Below are 20,882 nucleotides of genomic sequence, written 5' to 3'. Positions count from 1 at the left end.
TGTCTCTAGCACAGTGGCCCTCTTCCCCGTAGCTCTGCCCGCCGTGTCACCCCACAAGTTGTCATCGACCGCACCATGTACGATGATGAAAGCCAGAAGCCAAGTGTCTGTGTGCTAGCAGAACCGTCGCCAGCCACCACCTGAGACGTCGGCTTCTTCTATTGTCAACATGGTTCCTGACCGCAGCGGCGTTCCTCGCCACCGATACTCGCTGCAATAGCGCACTATGCACGGTGCGAGCACCCTAAGAGAACCAGCTCGAGCACACCCAGCTTGCCAACTTATTCTGTTGCAGGCAAGGTTGTCCCCAAGCACGTACTCGCCATCGAAGTTCCTCACCCCCAATACTTGCCCCACAGGATGTTCCTCGCCATTCCCTAGTCACCAAGCACAGTTCTATACGAGACCTGTGATGATTGTGAGCTGATGAGGTAAACGATAGTCATCACCTAGCTCGCCAGCTTCTTTTACCATTGGCATGATGGCTCCCGACCATGATGTTGTCCCTCGCCAACAACATGGACGCTTTACCCGCTGAAGAAGCTCTTCGCCAACATCGCAGAAACTTAGCACATCCTGGATGCTTCATCGCCCACGAAGACAACCTCAAGCAACCCATGGGGGTGGTCAACCAAAAGGAGGCGAACAAAAACACACTGATAGACCACACAACTGAATGTGGCAAGCAACAATATACGCATATTGGGACATACCACTAGCTCCATGGCGAGCAAAGGTGGCGAGTAGACAACCTTGGCGAGAAAGTGTTCAGATGCAAGATTTATTATGTGATGGAGCATGGCGAGCAACGAACGGGTGGACAACCATTCCATGACAGGCAACTGATTGTGGCGAGCAAATATGGCGAGCAACCGATCGTGCTGACAATATCTCCCAGCCTCGCCAATGTCTCACCAGCGTTGCTCAGGGGTAGTATCTCGCCACCCCCATGGCGGGCAACACCTTACCAGACTCACACAAGTGCAGATAGCATCTCCCGGCTGTTAGCTACATACATGGCGGGCAACACTTCTTAGCATGCAATAAAAGTAGTTTCACCATTGCCAAACCATGCTGTCACCGTGTACCTCATCCAGTCCAAGTGAGCTCTTCAATTGTGCCTCACGCATTTATCGCAAGTATAGTTATCGTCGAGAAGCCACACTCTGCCTTTGAGAAACTGTCGCCAGGTCTTCCCGAGCAATGACAACAGTGGCACCAAGTCGCTACTCCAGTCATATGGTGCTTGCTCGTGACACCTTGGTCCCATTATGTTTCCTCACCCAAAGTATTCTACCCGACCACAATAGTCCCTCTCGCCACACACAGAAACAGACAATGTCCTTTGCTACAAAACTGCTCAAGAACAGACAACTTCCATAGGAAAAAATTATTCATCAATGAACAATTCTAGTTGGGAAAAATGGAAAGCAGGGAGATTGCCTTACAAAACTCATCGTGGTTTCAAAAGAAGCCCAGTAGCTACATGCCCTGGGAATATACTTAATTAGAAATCACCCGCGTGGCACAGAACACCAACTACGAAGCCCATCTTGGGCATCTCAATTTGTCGTCAACAGAATAGATAGTTCAATATCGCAAGCATCCCGGGCCTTCATTAATGCTATAGCATGGCTATCTGCGGGCATCGCCCGTGTGGCACCAACCTTCACCGCACTCTAGCAGAATGGCGTAAGTTTACAAATCTCAAACTTGTAATTTGTATTACACTAACCTATTTGGTTTTTGGTGAAAACCTTTCAAGGCAGTCGAACTCAACCTCCTGCCACAACAGTGCGTTCAAACATCCCCCCATACACCAATGACGAGTCCAAAAACTCGCGGTGCCTAGGAAAAAAGGCGTGATGGCCAAGAGACCCTTAAACACTAATGACAAGTCCAAAAACTTGTAGTGCCTAGGAAAAATGATGTACAGATCATGCGACCCTTAAACACTAATGAAGTGTTTAAAAACTCGCGATGCCCACGAAAAAGGGCACGAAAGTCATGAGACTATGCAACCTTTAAACACCAATGACGAGTTAAAAGACTCACGGTGCCCAAGGAAAAGGGCGTAGAGATCAGAAGACCACCCAACTCTTGAACACCAATGACAAATCAAAATACTCATTGTGCCCATGAAAAATGGCATGGAAGTCAAGAGACCTCACGATCCTTAAACACCAATGATGAGTCAAAAAACTCGCTGTGCCCACGAAAAAGGGAAAGGTCAGGGACCACCCGATCCTACTCATCTCTCGTCGAGGGTCAACAGACAGGACAAGTTATCAAACTGCTCGACCTCCCTCGTGACGAGCCATCAGGTGGGAAAGGTCAAGGACCGCCTAATCTCCCAGGAGCTTAATAGGCAGAGAAATTTCTGGACTGCCCGACCTCTCTCACATGGATAGCAATACAAGCACATAATCTTTTCTAGCATACGCTGAGTGTTTATGGTCACGCCACAACCGCCACCAGCCGGTTACCTTCAAGAACGAGCCACTGACCTCCACAATCGCATCGTGTGAGTTTCATCGGGAACAAGTCGATGAGCTCGGCAATCGCCTAATGTGGACCTAGGGAGTGGACGGGCTCCCTGACCACTTAAGTGCAAATTACTACCAATAAACAACAAAATGAGAACACCAACAATAATTTATACCAAGGGGCAGAAAATCCACTACTACCAACAAAAGCAAAAATGATCACCAAAATGTACACAAAAAACCAATCATGGAAATATGCACTCTTTGACGACAATAAACAATCTCACATGGCAAACATCTACACAAATAAACAAACTCAAAATCCAGCTCTACTCTCACACCTAATGTGGTCGAGTACACCTCATGCCCACGTAGAGTTAATATGGTCTGTTACATCTCACGTCAATTGCCAAAGCAGAGCTCTGTGCTCGCACCTAATGAAGTCGTGTACATCTTTCGACTATCTCTCCAAGCTGAGTTCTTCACCACTTAGCACAAAACAAATAGAAAATCAGAGATAAAATAGGAAACTAGTGACCAATTTTCAAAACTTATTTTGCATATTATTGACTTGAAGATTCTCGAGGCCTTCTTGTCTAGCAAATCGACCTTAAGAATTATGGGCATCTGTATGGGTCAAATCAGCAGCCTATAATTTAGTCTCGAGATAAGGATAAAAATCAAGTTAAGAGATAAAACCAATTAGAGATATGACAAGTTGACCCAGACACATAAGAGGAAAGACACACAGACTCCTAAAATGAAAGAGACCCAGACTTCTAAAAAAAAAAGGTTTCACAAGGGAAGTTGGACTCAATCACTCCAAAGAAATAAATCTCTATATAAGGTGCAGGTCCCCCACAAATCGAATGAAGCTTTCTACACAATCTTTCCACAGAAGCTCCTTACGCCCAAACTCCACCACACATAGCAACTCCAAAAGATCACTCCTAAATTCCTCAATTGTAATTTGAGATGTGTGAGTCATGAGAGATTATAAAATCACCTATTATAGTGGATTTCACCTCCCAAACAATTTGTGAACATAAACATTATGTCGAACCACGTAAATCTATGTGTCTTTCTTTATTTACTTTTATTCGCTTATTTCCTATTTATCATATGGATGAATGCGAAGAGCATTGTATCGATGCCCGAATCACTGTCGTGAGCTTATGATGATTTTTTCCTCCCTCTCGGCCTGTTGTGCAAAATAAGGCACTGAGCACTCCCAATGGATTCTTTATCCTATTCTTTAAAATACATCATCAAAACTCTCTTTTTCTATTTTACATAATGACTTTTACAATATATCATACATCAATTTATCTATTTTTTCTTCATATCATTTAAATATTATATTTTTTATTCATTTCAAATATTTTCTCTAAACTATCAATGATACGCTCTCCCCATGTACAATGTTATATAATTATGTTCTATTATAAATTAATTCAAATTTATAAGTAAAATTAAAATATAAATTAATTCAAAAAATAAAAAAATAAAAGATTATATAATGAAATTAATCCAAATTAGATGGTCATTTCTTTCTGAGCAGGAAATCTGTTATTTCTTTTAAGATTTTTTTTATAGTAATTCTACATACAATTGAAAAGTACATAAACGTCGCATACTCGCTGTAAAAAAGTGTGAGGTTTACTATTAAAAAAATAATTTTTTTATATGAGTCTCATATTCTATTCAATTTTTTCAAAATGATTATGCAGTGGTTGCATAATTTACAGTTATAAATATCTTTCTTCTTTTTTAATTTCCTCTGCTCCACTCCAGAAAAGAAAATTTTGGTAAAGAAATCTCAACTTACGGTTACGTAAACGCGAGTCTCATAGATTGGATTTGGAGATGAAAATAATGCTGCAGAAGTAGCAAAGTTTTCTGGGCAAATTAATGGGATCCCATGCGGGATGGACGGACGACGAATAATAATTTAATTTTATAATTTTTTATTCAATTATTTCTTCTTAAACTCGATTAGTTTAGGAAGAATAAAATAAAAAAATAAAAAAATAGAATAAAAATAAGTGTGATGTATGATGTGGGAGTTGATAAATAACAATACTCAAAAAAATAATAAACTCTTTTAAATTTTAAAATAAAAATTATATTAAAACATTATATTCTAATAATAATTTAATTTTATAATCTTTTTATTCAATTATTTTTTTCTTGTAATAAAATATCTTTAAGTCAAAATTTTACTAGTATTCATAAATAATTATATCTCGCGCTCCAAATAAACATTTAATTCGTTTGCTTTCACAACTCCTCTCAATTTAATTTATCTCATTTTATTTAATTATTATAATTTTTTCAAATCTCCTCACAAAATAAAATAAACAATTTAATTTTTTCAAATCTGATCAATAAAAATAATATTAAAAATATATATCTTAATAATATTTTATTTAATTTTTAACTTTAATTTCAATTTATCTTATCAGTAAAAATAAACAAGACCTCACACCCTTCATTGGCCAATCTTTAGAGCACTCTCGATGACTCTTGTAAAATATATATTTTTTTAAAATATAAAGAAAGATGGTCAAAAATTCTTTCCATTAGATCATCTATTATATTTTTATTTTTATTTAACTACAGTAAATCATCTACATATAGAGATTACTATTCATTCCTCTAAATAATTTTTTATTATTTATCTTTCATTTCATCCTCTTTTCTTTTTATCTTATTTTTATTTTAATTCTTTTATTACTTTTGCACAGGTCCTACTGTCTTATTTCATCTACTCTCTAACACTCTATTTACAGTCCTTTTGACTTTAAGTATGTGTTTTTTTATTTTTTTAAGTAATTTAAAATATTACATTATATATAAAGAAATATTATAAATTCTAAAATATATAATGTATAGAAAAATATTTAAAATATGTGATGTGTAGAGAATATAATATTTGAAATAAATAAAAAAGATTAAAAATTATAATATTTAAATGATATAAATAAAAAATAAATTAATTAATATATAAAATAAAAAAAAATATTTTAATAATATATTTTAAAGATTAAGAATCTAAGATAAAGAATGTGAATGAAATTGCCCTCTCAGAAAGAATTTAAAAGGCCTACAATGTTTTACGACCAAAGCGGAGTTGTCAATTCTCATTCACTATTCAAAAAGCACTTTAAAGAGACCACTTTTATACCGACATTAATGTCTATAACGAGGACAATGCTAGGGCCACTCGTGACTCTTGCATTGTACTAATAATATAATTTATTTATCTTTAAAAAAAAATTACACATTCATTTCAACATAATTTTTTTAATCATAAGGTAAAAAAAAATTAAGTTCAGCCAATCAATGTGCATAACAAGCAAACAGAGAACAAGAAAGAGACAAACGAGATCTCAAAATTAGACATAAAGCTAATCAAGAGCAATAATTGAATAAAACTGATATAAAGGAAGGAAGAAGCCGACAACAACAGGGGACTTTTGTTGAATAATTGAATAAAATTATGCAGGTTTGGGAGCCTTAGATAAGATATAAAATTTTGATGTCATTTTATCTTATTATATATTATTTTTAAATATAAAATTTTTAAACTAATCGTTATAATTTTTTAAATTTTTAAATAAAAAATAATTCTTACTTTTTCAAATCAACAAACAAAAATAATATTATTATAATATTTAATTTTATAATATTTTTATTCAACTTTTTCTCTATTCTTTTCAAAAATCTAAAAAATACTCAACTTAAACAATGTCACTATTATTCATAAACTATCTTGTTATTATTCACAAAATTCTTATATTATCTCACTTCTCAAACAAGCACTAAGCTATATTCATCTTTTCCATCCCCTCTTCTACTATTGCTTGTTCCTTTGCACATCCGTTTTCTTGCTTGTACCCAATCCCAAGTAGCAAACCATTCTAAGGTCATGAGCTCGTTCTGCACACTACATAGAGCTTCCTGTAGGGTTGAGATGATCTCTACAGGCATTAGGTTAAAAACACAAAAAAAAAAATGCATGAAAAGTAGACAAAACACTTCTGAGTAGGAAGTAAACATGGGTGAATCTACTTACGAGGGGGCATAGTATGATTTTGTTCTTGTTTAATAGATGCCGAGTGCCGCTTTTCCCCGTTCGAGAAATTGCTCTGAGTGAGCGAGCTAGAACTCTTATGTCGAGTTTGTTGTTCAAAATATTCTCATTACCCTTTGCAATTTCATCTTTTCGAAAAGCTAATTCGATCATAGTAAATTAGGTTCCTAAAAGGTCCATAAAGTTAAATTTTAGTGTCAAATTACGTAAATACACTCTTTTTCTTCTTATTGCATTCACTATCATACAAGTCATGAAGAGAATTCCAAGTAACAGTTAGCATCCACCCTAAAATAAAGAGCTCTTTTATGTATCAACAAATTTATAGACCAATTGTATATCAATATTGACATGAACTATTTTGCCAAATATTCATTTTCAAATTCGTATCATTTTATTAAAATCTACATTTTCACTTAGCATTAGTGTACATATTGGTACATAAATCCACTTACAATCAATCTTCAATCATATGATAATGAATTCGTCATCCTAGGACAATAAAGTAACTATTATCGAATATTAAGATACCGTTGCTTTATTTTAAATTTGCCTTTATTTCACAGTTAATTCACTACCCATCAATAATAATGAATTGATACTACGGACAATCTTTGAATAAAAAAAATTAATTATTAAATAAAACACCCCAAGATTAATCTTGCAAAAGGGACAAGTTCATTGTCGCAGTAAGCATTCCAAAATCTGAATTTGAAGAATGACAACCTAAGATTCTCTTATTTATCTGTAAAATCTCGAAATCACTCACTGCAAATTACTAATGAGAGCATATGGATTCAAAACACTTCCTAATACCATCGTCAGAAAACAGATGAAGACCTACCCAACCTAGATCTGCTGAAGATCACCGTACAATCAACTTGGGCAAATTAGAGAATCAACGATTCTAAACTTGAATTAAAACAAAATTATATTACTTCAAACTGCGAGTCCAAATTACAGTCTGCAGAAACACAAGGAAATAACAAAAACGAACACAAACCAGATCTATAGCCAAGATCTACAACCACTAGTACGAACTTAACATTTTAAGGCCCAAATTATACAGTCTAACCACCAAATCCATAGAGAGTCCTTCCCTGCCTCTTCAAAGCGTAAACCACGTCCATGGCTGTCACAGTCTTTCTCCTTGCGTGCTCGGTGTATGTCACGGCATCACGAATGACGTTCTCCAAGAAGATCTTGAGGACACCTCTAGTCTCCTCGTAGATCAGTCCGCTGATACGCTTCACACCACCCCTACGAGCTAAACGGCGTATCGCAGGCTTGGTGATGCCTTGGATGTTGTCCCGGAGGACCTTACGGTGACGCTTTGCTCCTCCCTTGCCCAAACCCTTACCTCCCTTACCACGTCCCGACATTTTCCCGGAAAATAGAAGAACAAATTAGAGGGAAAATCAAGCTCGAAGTAAAAAATTGAATCAAACTGCAATGAGAATTGGGAGAAATTGTGGGGGTATTTATAAAGGGTGGTTTGTAATTGGAGTTCTGGCGGGGCTTAATACGAGTCGTTCGATAATGGATCTTATCGACGGCTAAGAGTACCGATCCGCGTGACGTTTGTAGAATAAAATAAGAGCCGTTGATAGGATGTGAATCGACGGGGGGGAGTGCTGGGAGCGTGGCTTCTTAAATATAAGTTGTGTTTCTTTTGGCGGCATGCAGACAAGGCGGAGCCAAAACGACATCAAAACCTTGGATTTGAGTTCCAAATTTGAAATTGCAGTTCCAGATGAAAATTTGAGAAATTATAGATTAGGCGCGCAGAACATGAAAATTGCTTGTTTTTATTTTGCGAACTATTTTTTGAAGCTTTTTTTTTTCAAGTGTTGTTTGATGGTGAGTTAAGTTGAGATCAAAATTAAATAAAATATTATTATAATATTATTTTTTAATAATATTATTTTTTTAATTAAAAAAATTATAATAATAAAATGAAATGAAGCAAAACGCTTCTTGCATCTATATCAAGCCTTACCTTGTAAATTTGACAATGATACCACCAAAGTAGTACCATTGATACGGCAGACATATATGAACTATAACATATTATGACAAGAGAAATGCTTTAATCACTAAAAACTTTAATAAAAATAAATTTATAAATTAATGTGTCTTGATATGATAAATCAAATTATAAAACAAATAAATTCATGTCAATTTATAAGTTTAATTTTATAATATCTCTTAATAAATGTAGCCTTTCTCTTATATAAAATTGTGAATGTTATATATAATGATGGCACAAATATTATTGCTCCTTTTGTTTAACATACACAATTATTCTTATAAGAATAACTTTTATAATGATTTAATAGAGAATAGATATCCTTACATTTTTATAGAATTGGATGATTCAATTTAAAGATATTATATATATATATAGATTTACTATGCATTAACTACTATTCACCCTCACACTCCATACTTGATAATTTTTTTTTTCCTCCATAGAGTGTGGGGTGTGGAGATGAATAATGGCTGATAAGAATAATTATTCATATATATATATATATATATTAGAAGAGAACTATATATAAATTTAATTAATAAACCTTCACTTAGAAGAATACTTTATATAAAATATAACTTGGACTTGGAGGTTACAATAAAAAATTCTCAAAACCAAGTTCATTTGAAAATATAAAAGCACCATTATTAATAACCCAAAACAGTCTGGGTACATATGGAAATAAAAGAAGAGAACTTAAAGCCTGGGACTAGAGATACATGCACGATAAGTAAAAGATCAACCATATGTTTACCAAATTGAAGTAAACTAAGAAACTTATTACCAAAAGCCAAGCTATGAATTTTTGAAATGGTTATTTCTACTTCGGCGATCAAGGAAACACAATTATTTTTGAATTTTGGAGATTCTGATTCTCTCAGTTTGCATTCCATTACTTGCTACTTGGGAGTCTAATTTCTTGTTTCTTGCAAGTGTGTATCCCTTTCATAGGGTAGTTTTGGGATTTCATCCTACAATGGATGAGGAATTGTTTGATCAGTGGCAACGTTTTTCTCTATCTGAAGTTGAGAATGCAGAGGTCTTAATGTAGGATTCTAGTCTGGAGTTCCCTATTAATCCTAGTGATTATTGCCTCATGTTTAAACTCTGTTCACGAAAAATTTACAACAAAAAAAGCCTTTAAATTCATGATGTGTAAAGTTTGGAATCCAGTGTGAGGGGTCAAATCCTTTTACTTGGGTGATAATCTCTTCTTAGCACAATTCTCTGATTCGGGTGATAAATATAAGGTTTTTCACAATAGCCTGTGGACTTTTGATAAGAGTTTAGTACTTCTCCAGAATTATGATGGTGATCTTAAACCATCTTATATTAAAATGAGTTTTGCCTCATTTTGGGTTCAGATTTACCATTTACCATTGAAAGGAATGACCGGTGAAATTGTTAAACGAATTGGTGCTTCCATTGGCGTTGTTGAAGATATTGACTTGCCGGAATATTCTCCAAGTTAAGGGATTTTCTCGAGAGTTCATGTTTCTCTAGACGTTAACAAGCCCTTGCCAAGAGTAAAACAAGTGGTACTAGGTGATTCTACTATTATATGGGTCTAGTTCAAGTATGAAAAGTTGTCTAATTTTTACTATTATTGTGGCAAATTTGGTCATGGATATCAAGATTGTGATTTGTGGGGGCCTAATCAGTTTGAATATGAGAAAAATGGATTTTCTTTTGGTGCATGGTTGAGGGTTTCGGGTGGTGGTTCTAATCTTCATAAAAGAACTTGGCTAAGGCCAATCGTGAAAATGATACCTAGAATGATCCCTAAAATGATGTGTGGAAATTATTGAAATTTATTCAAGCCTCGTTACTGGTCTATGGTTATGTTTTGGAGACTTTAATGAAATTTTGATTCACTCTAAAAATCAAGGAGGTCGTAATTGCGCAAATGAACAATTTACTACTTTTAGAGAAGTTGTCGATTATTGTGGTTTTAAAGGCCTGGATACTGATGGATCTTTGTTTACCTAGTCTAATATGCAGGATAAGGTAGCTCATAACCAAGAAAGAGTTGATTGATTTCTAGCTAATGTAGATTGGCTATCTTTATTCCAGGAGTTTAAGATTCAAAATTTTACTACTTATTCTGACCATAATTGTCTGATTCTCAGTACTAATGGTTTAGTTAAATATTGGAGACGAGATAGTAAACATTTTTGGGTTGAGGCTATATGGGTAGGGGCTAAAGGTTGAAGACATTATTAAGAATTCTTGGCAATCAATAGAACATGTTGATTCGATTACAGAATTGAGGAGTGCTATCTCTTCCTGTAACCAACACTAAAAGCTTTGGCAAGGTAGTCAATTTGATAATCTCAATTACGATCGAAGTAAAATGAATTAAATCGCTTATTAGAGGGCCCTCCATCTTTATTTTCCAAATCTGTTTGAACTCCCTTAGACATAGCATTAATCTTTTATTGGAACATGAGGAGTTGATGTGGACATAAAGGTCTAAGGCTTTATGGTTACATTCAGGTTATCAGAATTATAAGTTCTTTCATCAAGAGGCTTCTCAAAGGCGGTCAAGAAATTTTGTTTCTCACTTTCAAGATGACTCTGGGTGCGGGACAGAAGGTAGGGCATTGGATTCTGGTATAATCATATTTTCAGCACTTATTTGCAACTTCTAATCCAACATGTATGGAGATTGTGCTTGAGCCTATCAATTCAAAGGTCACGGCAACAACGAATGATGATCTTTTAAAGCCCTATTCAACTGAAGAGGTATGACGTGTTTTATTTCAAATACACCCTATAAAGGCACAGGGGCCAGATGGTTTGTGTCTAATTTTTTTTCAAAAATATTGGCACATTGTAAGGAGTTTGGTTACATAGACAATTTTAAATTCTTTAAACAATTGTGTAGTTCCACCTACTCTAAATGAGACTTTTATTATTCTTGTACCAAAGAAGAAAATGCCTAAAACAATTAGAAAATTTAGGCATCTTAGCTTATGCAATATGATCTACAAAATTATTGCAAAAGTTAATATTAATAAGCTCAAAACCATTTTGCCCCAAGTGGTGTCAGATAGTCGAAATGCTTTTGTCCCGAGTAGGCTTATAATGGATAATGTTCTTGTGGCGTTTGAAACTTAGGGCGTAATGGTGTGATGTCATTGAAATTGGATATGAGTAAAGCCTATGATCAAGTAGGATGAAGTTTTTTTGAGAAAATTATGTTGAAACTTCGTTTTGATCGAAGATGGGGCGACTCTTGTATTATTTTGCATTAATTCAGTCTCTTATAAGATGCTTATTAAAGGGGTGCCTACTTCTTCACATGCTGCATCTCGGGGTTTGCATCAAGGTGATCCATTATCTCCTTACTTGTTTGTTCTATGTGCTAAGGGGTTATCTTCTCTTCTTAAGGTTGTTGACCACAAGAAATTAATGAGAGATGTTAGAATTTGTCCTAGATCTCCTATTATTACTCATTTGTTTTTTGCATATGACAATTTATTATTTTGCCAGGCATTCGGTCTCAAAATGAATGTTTGAAACAGTTATTACAAGTTTATGGGTTGTCTTTGGGACAACAGATAAATACGGACAAATCTGAACTTTTAATTAGTCCTAACACAAAAAATGAGGAAGTTGATGCAATTATGGCCATTTGGGATGTGCATTCTCTATAACATCATGATTGGTATTTGGGTCTTTCTTCTTTTATTGGATAGTCGAAATGTAATACATTTAAGGAGTTAAAAGACAAAGTTTGGAGCAAGTTACAAGGTTGGAAGGAACAATTGCTTTCCCAAGCAAGTAGAGAAGTATTAATAAAGGTGGTTGTGTAGGCTTTACTTACCTACACTATGAGCTATTTTCTATAACTGAGATCCTTTTGTAAAGACGTAGAATGATTGTTTGCTAAATTCTGGTGGGGCAACAACAATTTGAACGAAATATATATTGGCTTAGTTAGTCAAAGATATGTTCTTAAAAAATGCGAGATGGTATGGATTTTAAGAATCTTGAACTTTTTAATTTGGCTTTGTTAGCAAAACAAGGTTATCGATTAATTCAAAATCCTGATTCCTTACTATCTCGAATTTATAAAGCTAAGTATTTTCCTAATACAGATTTTCTATATTCACAGTTGGATAGTAAGACCTTATATGTATGGAGGAGTATTTGTATCGCTAAATCTCTTTTGATAACTGGGAGCATTTGGAGGATAGGGAAGGGTGATAGTGTTAGGATAAATCAAGATATATGGGTCCCAATTTTTTGGATACCTCAATCTCTTCCACCTAATTATGTCATTCAACATGATTCGAAAGTTAATATGTTTGTACATCAGTTTAATGGCTCTTGGGATGTGGATTTGATGCAATCTATATTCCTCCTTTTATTGCTAATGCTATTGTACTCCTTTACTTTCAAGATGATTGGAAGATAAGTTTGTATGGATATACACTAAGATTTAGTAAAGCCTGGATATCATCTTGCTATGACATTATTTGATTCTATTGTTTATGACATTATTTGATTCTATTGTTGGTGCTGAAAGTTCTTATTTTAATGATTCTTCTCCCTTTTGGCATCAATCCTCGAATCTAAATCTTCTTAATAAAGTTAAAAATTTTGGGTAGCGTGCTTGTAAAGATAACCCCCTACAAAATTAAATTTGCTAAAGATGGTTGTTCTTTCTAATGTGGGTTGTCCTCTTTGTACATTGGTAGTGAAAAATTGTTGTCATACTTTTTGGGGCTATCCAGATGTGAAAAAGTCGCTGACTATATGTTCTCATTTTGTTCTACTTTTTAAGGAGTCTATTGGTAATTATTCTGATTTGGGTACGGTGAGGCTTAATTTTGATAGTGCTTTATTCCATTCTTCTTACTCTAGGGGTGTGGGGGCTATTTTAAGGATTGATAAATGATATGTTTTATATTGCTCTATGTTAGAAAGAGTTTGGGTTGTTTAAGGTGGATGACATTGAGGCTTTGGCTGCTCTGAGGGGTTTATAGATGATCTTGCATTTAGGTTTTTCCAGTTTGTTATTGGAAGAGAATTCTTTCATGTCTATGATTGAAGCTATTGGCTCTAAGGAAACCTAACTTTTTCGAGCAGGGAAATATAATATCTGAGATACAAAGATTTATTTCTACTTTTGAGAAATCTGATGTACTTTATATTGGGAGGCAAGGAAATGAAGCAGTTAATTTGCTTGCAAAGCATGCTCGCCTTGTGGATAATACAGTTCAGTTGTGGTCTCAATGCCCACATTTTATTCAGTCTAGAGTCTTACTAGTTGCTAATTTGTAATTCTATGATTTTATCATTGTAACTGATTCTGTCATTATTATGAATGAAATTGTCTTGTTCTAAAAAATAACTATTAACTTAATCCGCCCAATTTGATTTGAGACAAGTTTTACCATATGTAAAGGTAACACCTTAATTAATTGTCGACAAAACTTAATCAGCAGGTTGATCATCTCACCAAATAAAAGCACCTTAATGTCTTTAGTGCAAGAGCAACCATTCATGTAGGGTTGTCAATATGTGACACGACCCATAAATTCAATATGAACATGACACAAAATTCGCAGAATTGAGTTTGATGTGAATGAGTTCAAGTCAAAACGAGTTGACCCATTAAGACACAATTAATATACATGTTAATAATGGGTTAACCCGCTTAATCCGAAATCAACCGGCAATAACCCGTTTAAATTTTATTTCAAAATTACAACTTATTATTGTTGAATTGTAATATTAGTAATATGGTATTTCTCAATATACTTATATTTTTATTATTAAGATTGTAATTTTAAACCTATTCTCAAATTCGTTATTATTGGATTTGTAATACTGGTTTATGTTAAATAGGTTATATAATATTCAAAATTTTAATAGGTTATCTAATTTTAATATTCATCTAGTCCCACCCTAATTCACTCCCAGTGGTGTAAATAAAGTCTTAGATAATTGAAATACAATAATGATGATGTTATGTGGTTCCAGATAAATATTTGATTAAACTTTTACTAATTTTGTTAATTATTGCCTTTTATGGTCTAATGCTATATGCTCCTCTCTCATGAAGGATGTCCAATGATCAAATCCCCATAATCCCAGTTAGATTTTTTGGATTATGAATATTTGCAAGAGATAGAATATGAAATTTGGTAAAAATAAATAAATAATAAGATGAGTAATGCTACTCATCATTCCATGATGTGTCATTAGATGATTGTAGACTATTTATTATATTTTACTCGTGAATCTATCATTTAATGCCATATCATGGGATGATGAATATATTTTTTCTAATAAGATATCTTCCAATATATTTTTCTTTTTTTGTTGTATTTATAATGAATTACTAAAAAACCATTGGATTCCAAACTCGATCTGGATTCTCCCATTATCCTTTGACAACCTAAGCAACATTCTCATCAAGAAACGGATAATCAGTATAACCAACAACAGAATCAGGAATGTAGAATGTCTCTCTCTTATATTTGTTGAGAGAGGCATCGAGTTGAAATCTTGTGGGTAAATCTGGATTGGCTAAAAATAACCGACCATAAGCAACAAGATCTGTGTGATTTTCAGTGATGGCATTGTTCCCACCTTCCCTGTCATAGCCCCCGGCAGCCATAAAGGTACCCATAAAAGCTTTTTTCATTGGTAGAAGACTGTAAGGACCTTCATATTTTTCTTCAGCTGTGTTCATTCTAGGCTCAACCATGTGGCAGTAAACAATCCCATATTTATTTAAGGATTCAGCCATGTATATGCCTAATGATGTTGGGTTTGAGTCTCCAGATTCCATATAGTCTATAAAAGGAGACAACCTTATTCCAACCTTGTCTGCTCCTATCTCACTAGAAACAGCTTCGACTACTTCCAATGCAAATTTGCAACGATTTTTAAGGGATCCACCATATTGGTCTGTTCGATCATTTACATGATCTTTCAGAAACTGGTCAATTAGGTAACCATGAGCCCCATGGATCTCAACTCCATCAAAACCTAAAAACAAAGTAAACAATTAATTAATTATATATATCGTTCAAAAAAGAGCCCGAAGTACTAGTACTAAAATTAAAAGATGATGAATATTAATTATTTCTGTTTTTGAAAAAATAAATAATTCCGCATGACATGATGTGAATAGTTTTCTATCTCAAGTAACCTTTGTCAGCATTGATTTCTTTGTAACTTTGACCAACTAAATTAAGGGATGTTTGGAAAATGAAATGAAATGAAAATTGTGAATAGGAATAAAATGATGGGCGGTGCTACTCCCACCGTTGGGAGCTCCGGTGGGGGCTCCCGTTAGTTGTTTTTTAATTTTTTTTTTAGTTTTTTTTTCATGTATTTTTTAATAATATTATAATTTTTTATTTTTAAAAAATATTTAAAAGTGTTAAAAAGTACTTACTTAATCATTAAGTAAAAAAAATAAAAAATTCTCATTAGTAACTTCCACGGGAGCCACAAGCAAGAAGAGTAGCATTTTCCTAAAATGATTTGTGAATAACAGTAAGATTGTTTGAATTAAGTATTTATTGAGTTTTGGGAAAGGAGAGAAAAATTTGAAAGAATATATATATTTTTGATATTATTTTTGTTTTGAGATTTGAAAAAGTTGACTTATTTTTTGTTTGAAAATTGAGAAAGTCGTAATAATTAATTTGAAAAATTTGTAATGATTAGTTTTAAAGTGTTTGTGTTTAAATGATATTAATTGGAAATGATATGAGATGATCTAAAATGAGATTGAAATTATTTTCAAACATTCCCTAAATTGCATTTTATTTTGCTTGAACATGACCAATTCTGACTTCTCACAAAATTCATGTTTAATTTATGAGAAGCTAGAGCTTACCAGCCTCAATAGCGTTCCTCGCAGCAATTCTAAAGTCATTAACAATTTGAGGAATTTCATCTACCCTTAGCTGCCTTGGTGGGGTGAACTGTGAAACATCAACTCCATCAGGTTCATATTTAACAGTTAAAGGCTTGTTGGTAGAAGAGATTGGAGCTTGCTCATTTGGCTGTAAGCCTGTAAACAAAACTATATATGATCAAGAAGATCCAAATTAACAATTATTTTTAATATTAAAAAAGGCTAGATTTATCGAATGTTGGGTCCCGATAATTTTTTTTTTTTAGTTAGTAATTAATAAAGTATTTTTTAGTGATGTTGTGAATTTTTTTTTTAAAAATGTTTAAGAATATAAAAAAAAAATTAATGAAAAAAATTAAAATTAAAAATTAAAAAGTATTTTTACTCTTATCGAGACGGGTCTCGTGCGGTGACTGTAGCACTGCTCTTTAATATTTAATGCATGCAAGAGCGTCCATCTCATGTTTTCTATATGAAAACATCACCCACCACCTCAAGAGTAGAAAAATAAGACTTATAATTTGCTATCTAATAGGTAGGGTAGTTATAGATTTACAAAGGAATCTAAAAATATTAATTTCATAAATTAATATAACTTAATGTAGTATGTTGTAGTTACTTTATAATAATATATTTTTTTTACAATCTGATGTATCACATCAAATTACATCAATTTGTGAGATTATTTTATGAAATTCCTTTGTAAGTGAAGCATTTCTGTAAAAGGTAATTTTCCAATGACGATCAAAGTTCATTTACTCCGTTAAGATGAAGGAAGAGTATAAGCATGACACAATCCTAAAAACTTAAGTACTCAAAATGATCGTTTTAAAGGACTAGGAATAGCCTTTTTTTTTTTTTTGGTTTGTTTGGTGATCACAATAAGTGATTTTTTTTTCTAGAAATTAAATCAAATTTAAAAAATACCCAAACTCCATTATTTTCAACAAAGTCTCTACTTTTATTTTCTCATCTTATTTTTTGAAAAAAAAAGAATCACCTTTATTTTTTATTTGATCCAATTTATGGGAGATAAGTTGTGTTTGGAAAATAAAGTATTTTTAAATATTCTGTAAATAGTAGTAAAAAATAATAATAAAATATTCTAAAAATATCTATACTCAATAACCACTTATAAAAATCAAATTTATGTGAAGTGGAAAGAGCGAGAAATAAAGGAGATTACAAATTAATTACCTCGATATGAAACCCTCCCTGCATGCCAAAGTTGACAAAAGAAGATTCCACCCTTGTCATGAACAGCATCTACGATTGGTTTCCACGACTCAACTTGCTCCTTTGTCCATATCCCCGGCGTGTGAGGGAGCCTTTCGCAATCATCATGATATACATACCAAAGAAGGCCGACACCCTGATCAGCTTGATCGAGGCTGACAAAGACTATTTTTTTCTTGTATTTTGCTTTGTTGTCTGTATTAATGGGGTTTCATCCCCACCATTTGCAGAAGGAAAAAAAAGAAAAAATACTATGAGAATGACATAAAAAATCAATTACCCAGGAGCAGTTTCAGAAACTCCAGTCGCTTCAGTTATTAGGAGACCGCCATTGGTGGCTCTCTGCGAATAATATATGGCAGCATGTGGCTGGGGAATATGGCCATACGACCTCATTCTGGTCAATGGTGCCAAAACTATTCTGAAAACAGATTTAGAAAATGATATATTACTAAAAATAGATCCATTTCTTATCCACAAAATTTAACATGCATATATGGTTCGTTGTGGGAAAAAAAGAAAAAAGAAAAGGTGTAAGGTTCGAGAAACTGAAGAGGAAAAACAATATAAAACAAAAAATAATAAGAACTAGAAAGAAAAAAACAGAAAGTTTGTACAGTAACATAATTAATGCCTTTACCAATATGTAAGCGAAGATGCACTTTTAGCATATATATATATATATATATATATATTATATCATTAGTATTGATTTCTCATATACAGAATTATATTTTTTAGAGATTAATTTTGCATATTAAAAATTTTCATATTGAATTATTTTTTTTTCTATTTTTTTTTTGGATTTCTTTTCATTGGTGTCGAGAGAAAGAAAGGAAAAAGAAATGTTTCGAAAGAGTGTTTGTTTTTGTTGGTGTTGAGAGAGAGGGGGAGGAGAGAGAAAAAGTAATAATAAGATTTGATGAGTGAATAATACATCTTTAAATTTGTAGAAACAATGTTGATAGCTATGCAAATTTTTAGATATGCATAATCTAATACAGTCTAATTTAAGGTCATATTATACAAATATATAAATGCATATGTAGATGCATAATTTAATGCTAGTGCTCTTAGTTTCAAAGATGCAGTAGTAATATTGCAGATCATGTTTTAAGTTCTCATGATATTGCTTTATACAAACCTATTATTGTTGTGAGGGGAGTTGTTTCCAATGATGGGTCCGACCGAACGAGCCTAGCCCACACGGTATGGGTAGGCCTAAGGACAGCCCGGTAAGAGAATAGGATGGTCCAGGTTGGGCCATGAAGGGCAAGGTCGGCCCATGGAGCCCACAAGAAAGCTGCAAGGCAACATGTGCGGGGCATGGGAACTAAGTCAGGAGGCCTGACACATCTACTGACTGACAAGTTGCATGCACAAGGTCAGGGACAACCCAAGTCCTTGAGCGTCGACGGTTGGACAAGACTGAAAGGTGGGAGTGCTTGACCGAGGCTATGCCACATTTAATGAAGGACAGAAGTGGGCACGCCACGACAAGCAGCTAGAGTTGTCAGCGGTCACCACGATTAGGCATGGATGGCCTATCACGTGGCAACGAGTTGGTAGAGGACGCGACTTGGGTACGAATTGGCACCACCACGATCAGTTTGGCAAGGGATCGCCCCTACCAGGTATAAAGATCTTCCCCTTGGAGGCAAAAACATACATATACATTGATTGAAAGTTCACACAGATTACAAGTTCAAAATATAACTAATTTAGGCATTAAAGATATCTCCCATGATCCTGAGCCTTTACTTCCTCTGTACACAAGAGCAGACCAATCCAAAACGACAAAATTGTTCATATTGTGAAACAAGACATCAACAAATCCATTGATATACAAATTTGCATATATTTCTTTTCAAGTTCAGTGCCTACGCTGGTTTTGACTCTCTTTTTTAACAGTAGTGAAAATTAATGACCTCTTTCAACCATTACGAAGCTGAGGCTAAGAGCCTAAGAGCTAGCTAGCACTTGGTTCACTAGAGTCCGAGCTTGGCTTAATACAGACAAAAAAGTTAAACTGGTCAAGTCCCTCCTAGTACTCCAGAATCAAGCGCCACTAAACAAGCTTCTCATGTATATTCATTCATTTTGCGTGATGATTTATATATACACAGATGCAAGCATGGTTGGGCTTTGATTGACGAGGAGGCCAAATTAGGAATTAAGCTGCACTCTCAAACTCATAAAATACGGACTTATAATAAAAGCTTAAGATCGAACATATAAATACCTGTGAGAAAGATTGAAGTTTCCCATCTTGTAAGGAGTAAGAAGAGGGATGATGGGAGTCTGAGCAGTCATTGTTCTTCTTCTTCTTCCTCTTTCCACGATCTTCTTTTCTTGTTTTCTTGTCTGCTACTTTCTAGTCCAGGAGTAATGGCTGTATCAAAGAGTTGACTTTATTGGCTTCAATAAGCGATCGAGGGCACGTGCTTAAAAGTTTTTAATTTTAGACAAAACTTTCAAGTACTTCAACAATGAAATTCTACCTAATTTTCACCTATAACCACTTGCGTTTATTTTTATCAATCTTCCTTAGCTCTGTTTCTTTAATAAATATTTTAATTTGATTGAAACAGCTAACAGTAATAATTATAACAATATTATGTATTATTGCTATATCAATCTATCCAAATATAAAGTTTATTTATTTCTTAAGAAAAGTACACTTTATCTCCAATTTAAAAAATATTATATTGCAATTTGTCTTCTTTTTTTTTTGAAGGAGGAATACCATGTACAAAAAAAGAATTGGGAAGTTACAAAAATCTCAAACCAATTCCTAAATAAACTTAGCCTCGTTTGTTTTTATAATTTATCTCAACTTATCTAATCATTATAATTTTTTTTTAATTTTCACAAAAAATAAAATAAACAATTCAACTTTTTCAAATCCTAAAATAAAAATAATATTAAAAAATATGTTCTGCAAAAATATACAAACTAATTATCTATTTATACAACATTAAATATGACCGTTGTGATCATGACGCGTCACTTATTTTTCATTTATCTAAAGGGATATATCTTAAGACTCATGCTAGGTTGCCGCCCAATAATGACCGCTGGGTGTGCCACGTAGCACAAATTTATATTTTTATTTTTTATTTTCATATTTTTTAATATATTTAA

General features: G+C 33.7%; 2 protein-coding genes across 2 annotated transcripts; both read right to left on the bottom strand.

Moving 5' to 3' along the window:
* Positions 1-7,292: 7,292 nt before the first annotated feature.
* Positions 7,293-8,048, bottom strand: LOC109002633 (histone H4). Its single transcript, XM_018980474.2, has one exon. It carries the CDS (start codon positions 7,962-7,964, stop codon positions 7,653-7,655), a length of 312 nt encoding a protein of 103 aa, XP_018836019.1. The 5' UTR covers positions 7,965-8,048; the 3' UTR covers positions 7,293-7,652.
* A 6,874-nt stretch (positions 8,049-14,922) lies between these two features.
* On the bottom strand, positions 14,923-20,162 carry LOC109002614 (putative 12-oxophytodienoate reductase 11). The gene is made up of 5 exons (XM_018980442.2): positions 19,981-20,162; positions 18,019-18,159; positions 17,700-17,830; positions 16,482-16,658; positions 14,923-15,622 (listed from the first exon to the last, which is right to left on the bottom strand). The coding sequence occupies exons 1-5, from the start codon at positions 20,049-20,051 to the stop codon at positions 15,027-15,029; spliced, it is 1,116 nt and encodes a 371-aa protein (XP_018835987.1). The 5' UTR covers positions 20,052-20,162; the 3' UTR covers positions 14,923-15,026.
* Between the last annotated feature and the right edge of the window lie 720 nt (positions 20,163-20,882).

Source organism: Juglans regia, chromosome 5, assembly GCF_001411555.2.
Source record: "Juglans regia cultivar Chandler chromosome 5, Walnut 2.0, whole genome shotgun sequence".
NCBI lineage: Eukaryota > Viridiplantae > Streptophyta > Magnoliopsida > Fagales > Juglandaceae > Juglans > Juglans regia.
Note: the sequence above shows the minus strand (reverse complement) of the source record. Positions and strands in the feature narration are given on the sequence as shown.

Excerpts from the sequence above, each read along its gene's own strand:
- LOC109002614 (XM_018980442.2), bottom strand. The coding sequence starts at position 20,051 with ATGACTGCTCAGACTCCCATCATCCCTCTTCTTACTCCTTACAAGATG. Across the intron at positions 16,659-17,699 it reads AGGGAGGGTTTCATATCGAG|GCTTACAGCCAAATGAGCAA; the intron begins GTAATTAATTTG and ends TTTTGTTTACAG. Across the intron at positions 15,623-16,481 it reads GAGGAACGCTATTGAGGCTG|GTTTTGATGGAGTTGAGATC; the intron begins GTAAGCTCTAGC and ends CTTTGTTTTTAG.
- LOC109002633 (XM_018980474.2), bottom strand. The coding sequence starts at position 7,964 with ATGTCGGGACGTGGTAAGGGAGGTAAGGGTTTGGGCAAGGGAGGAGCA.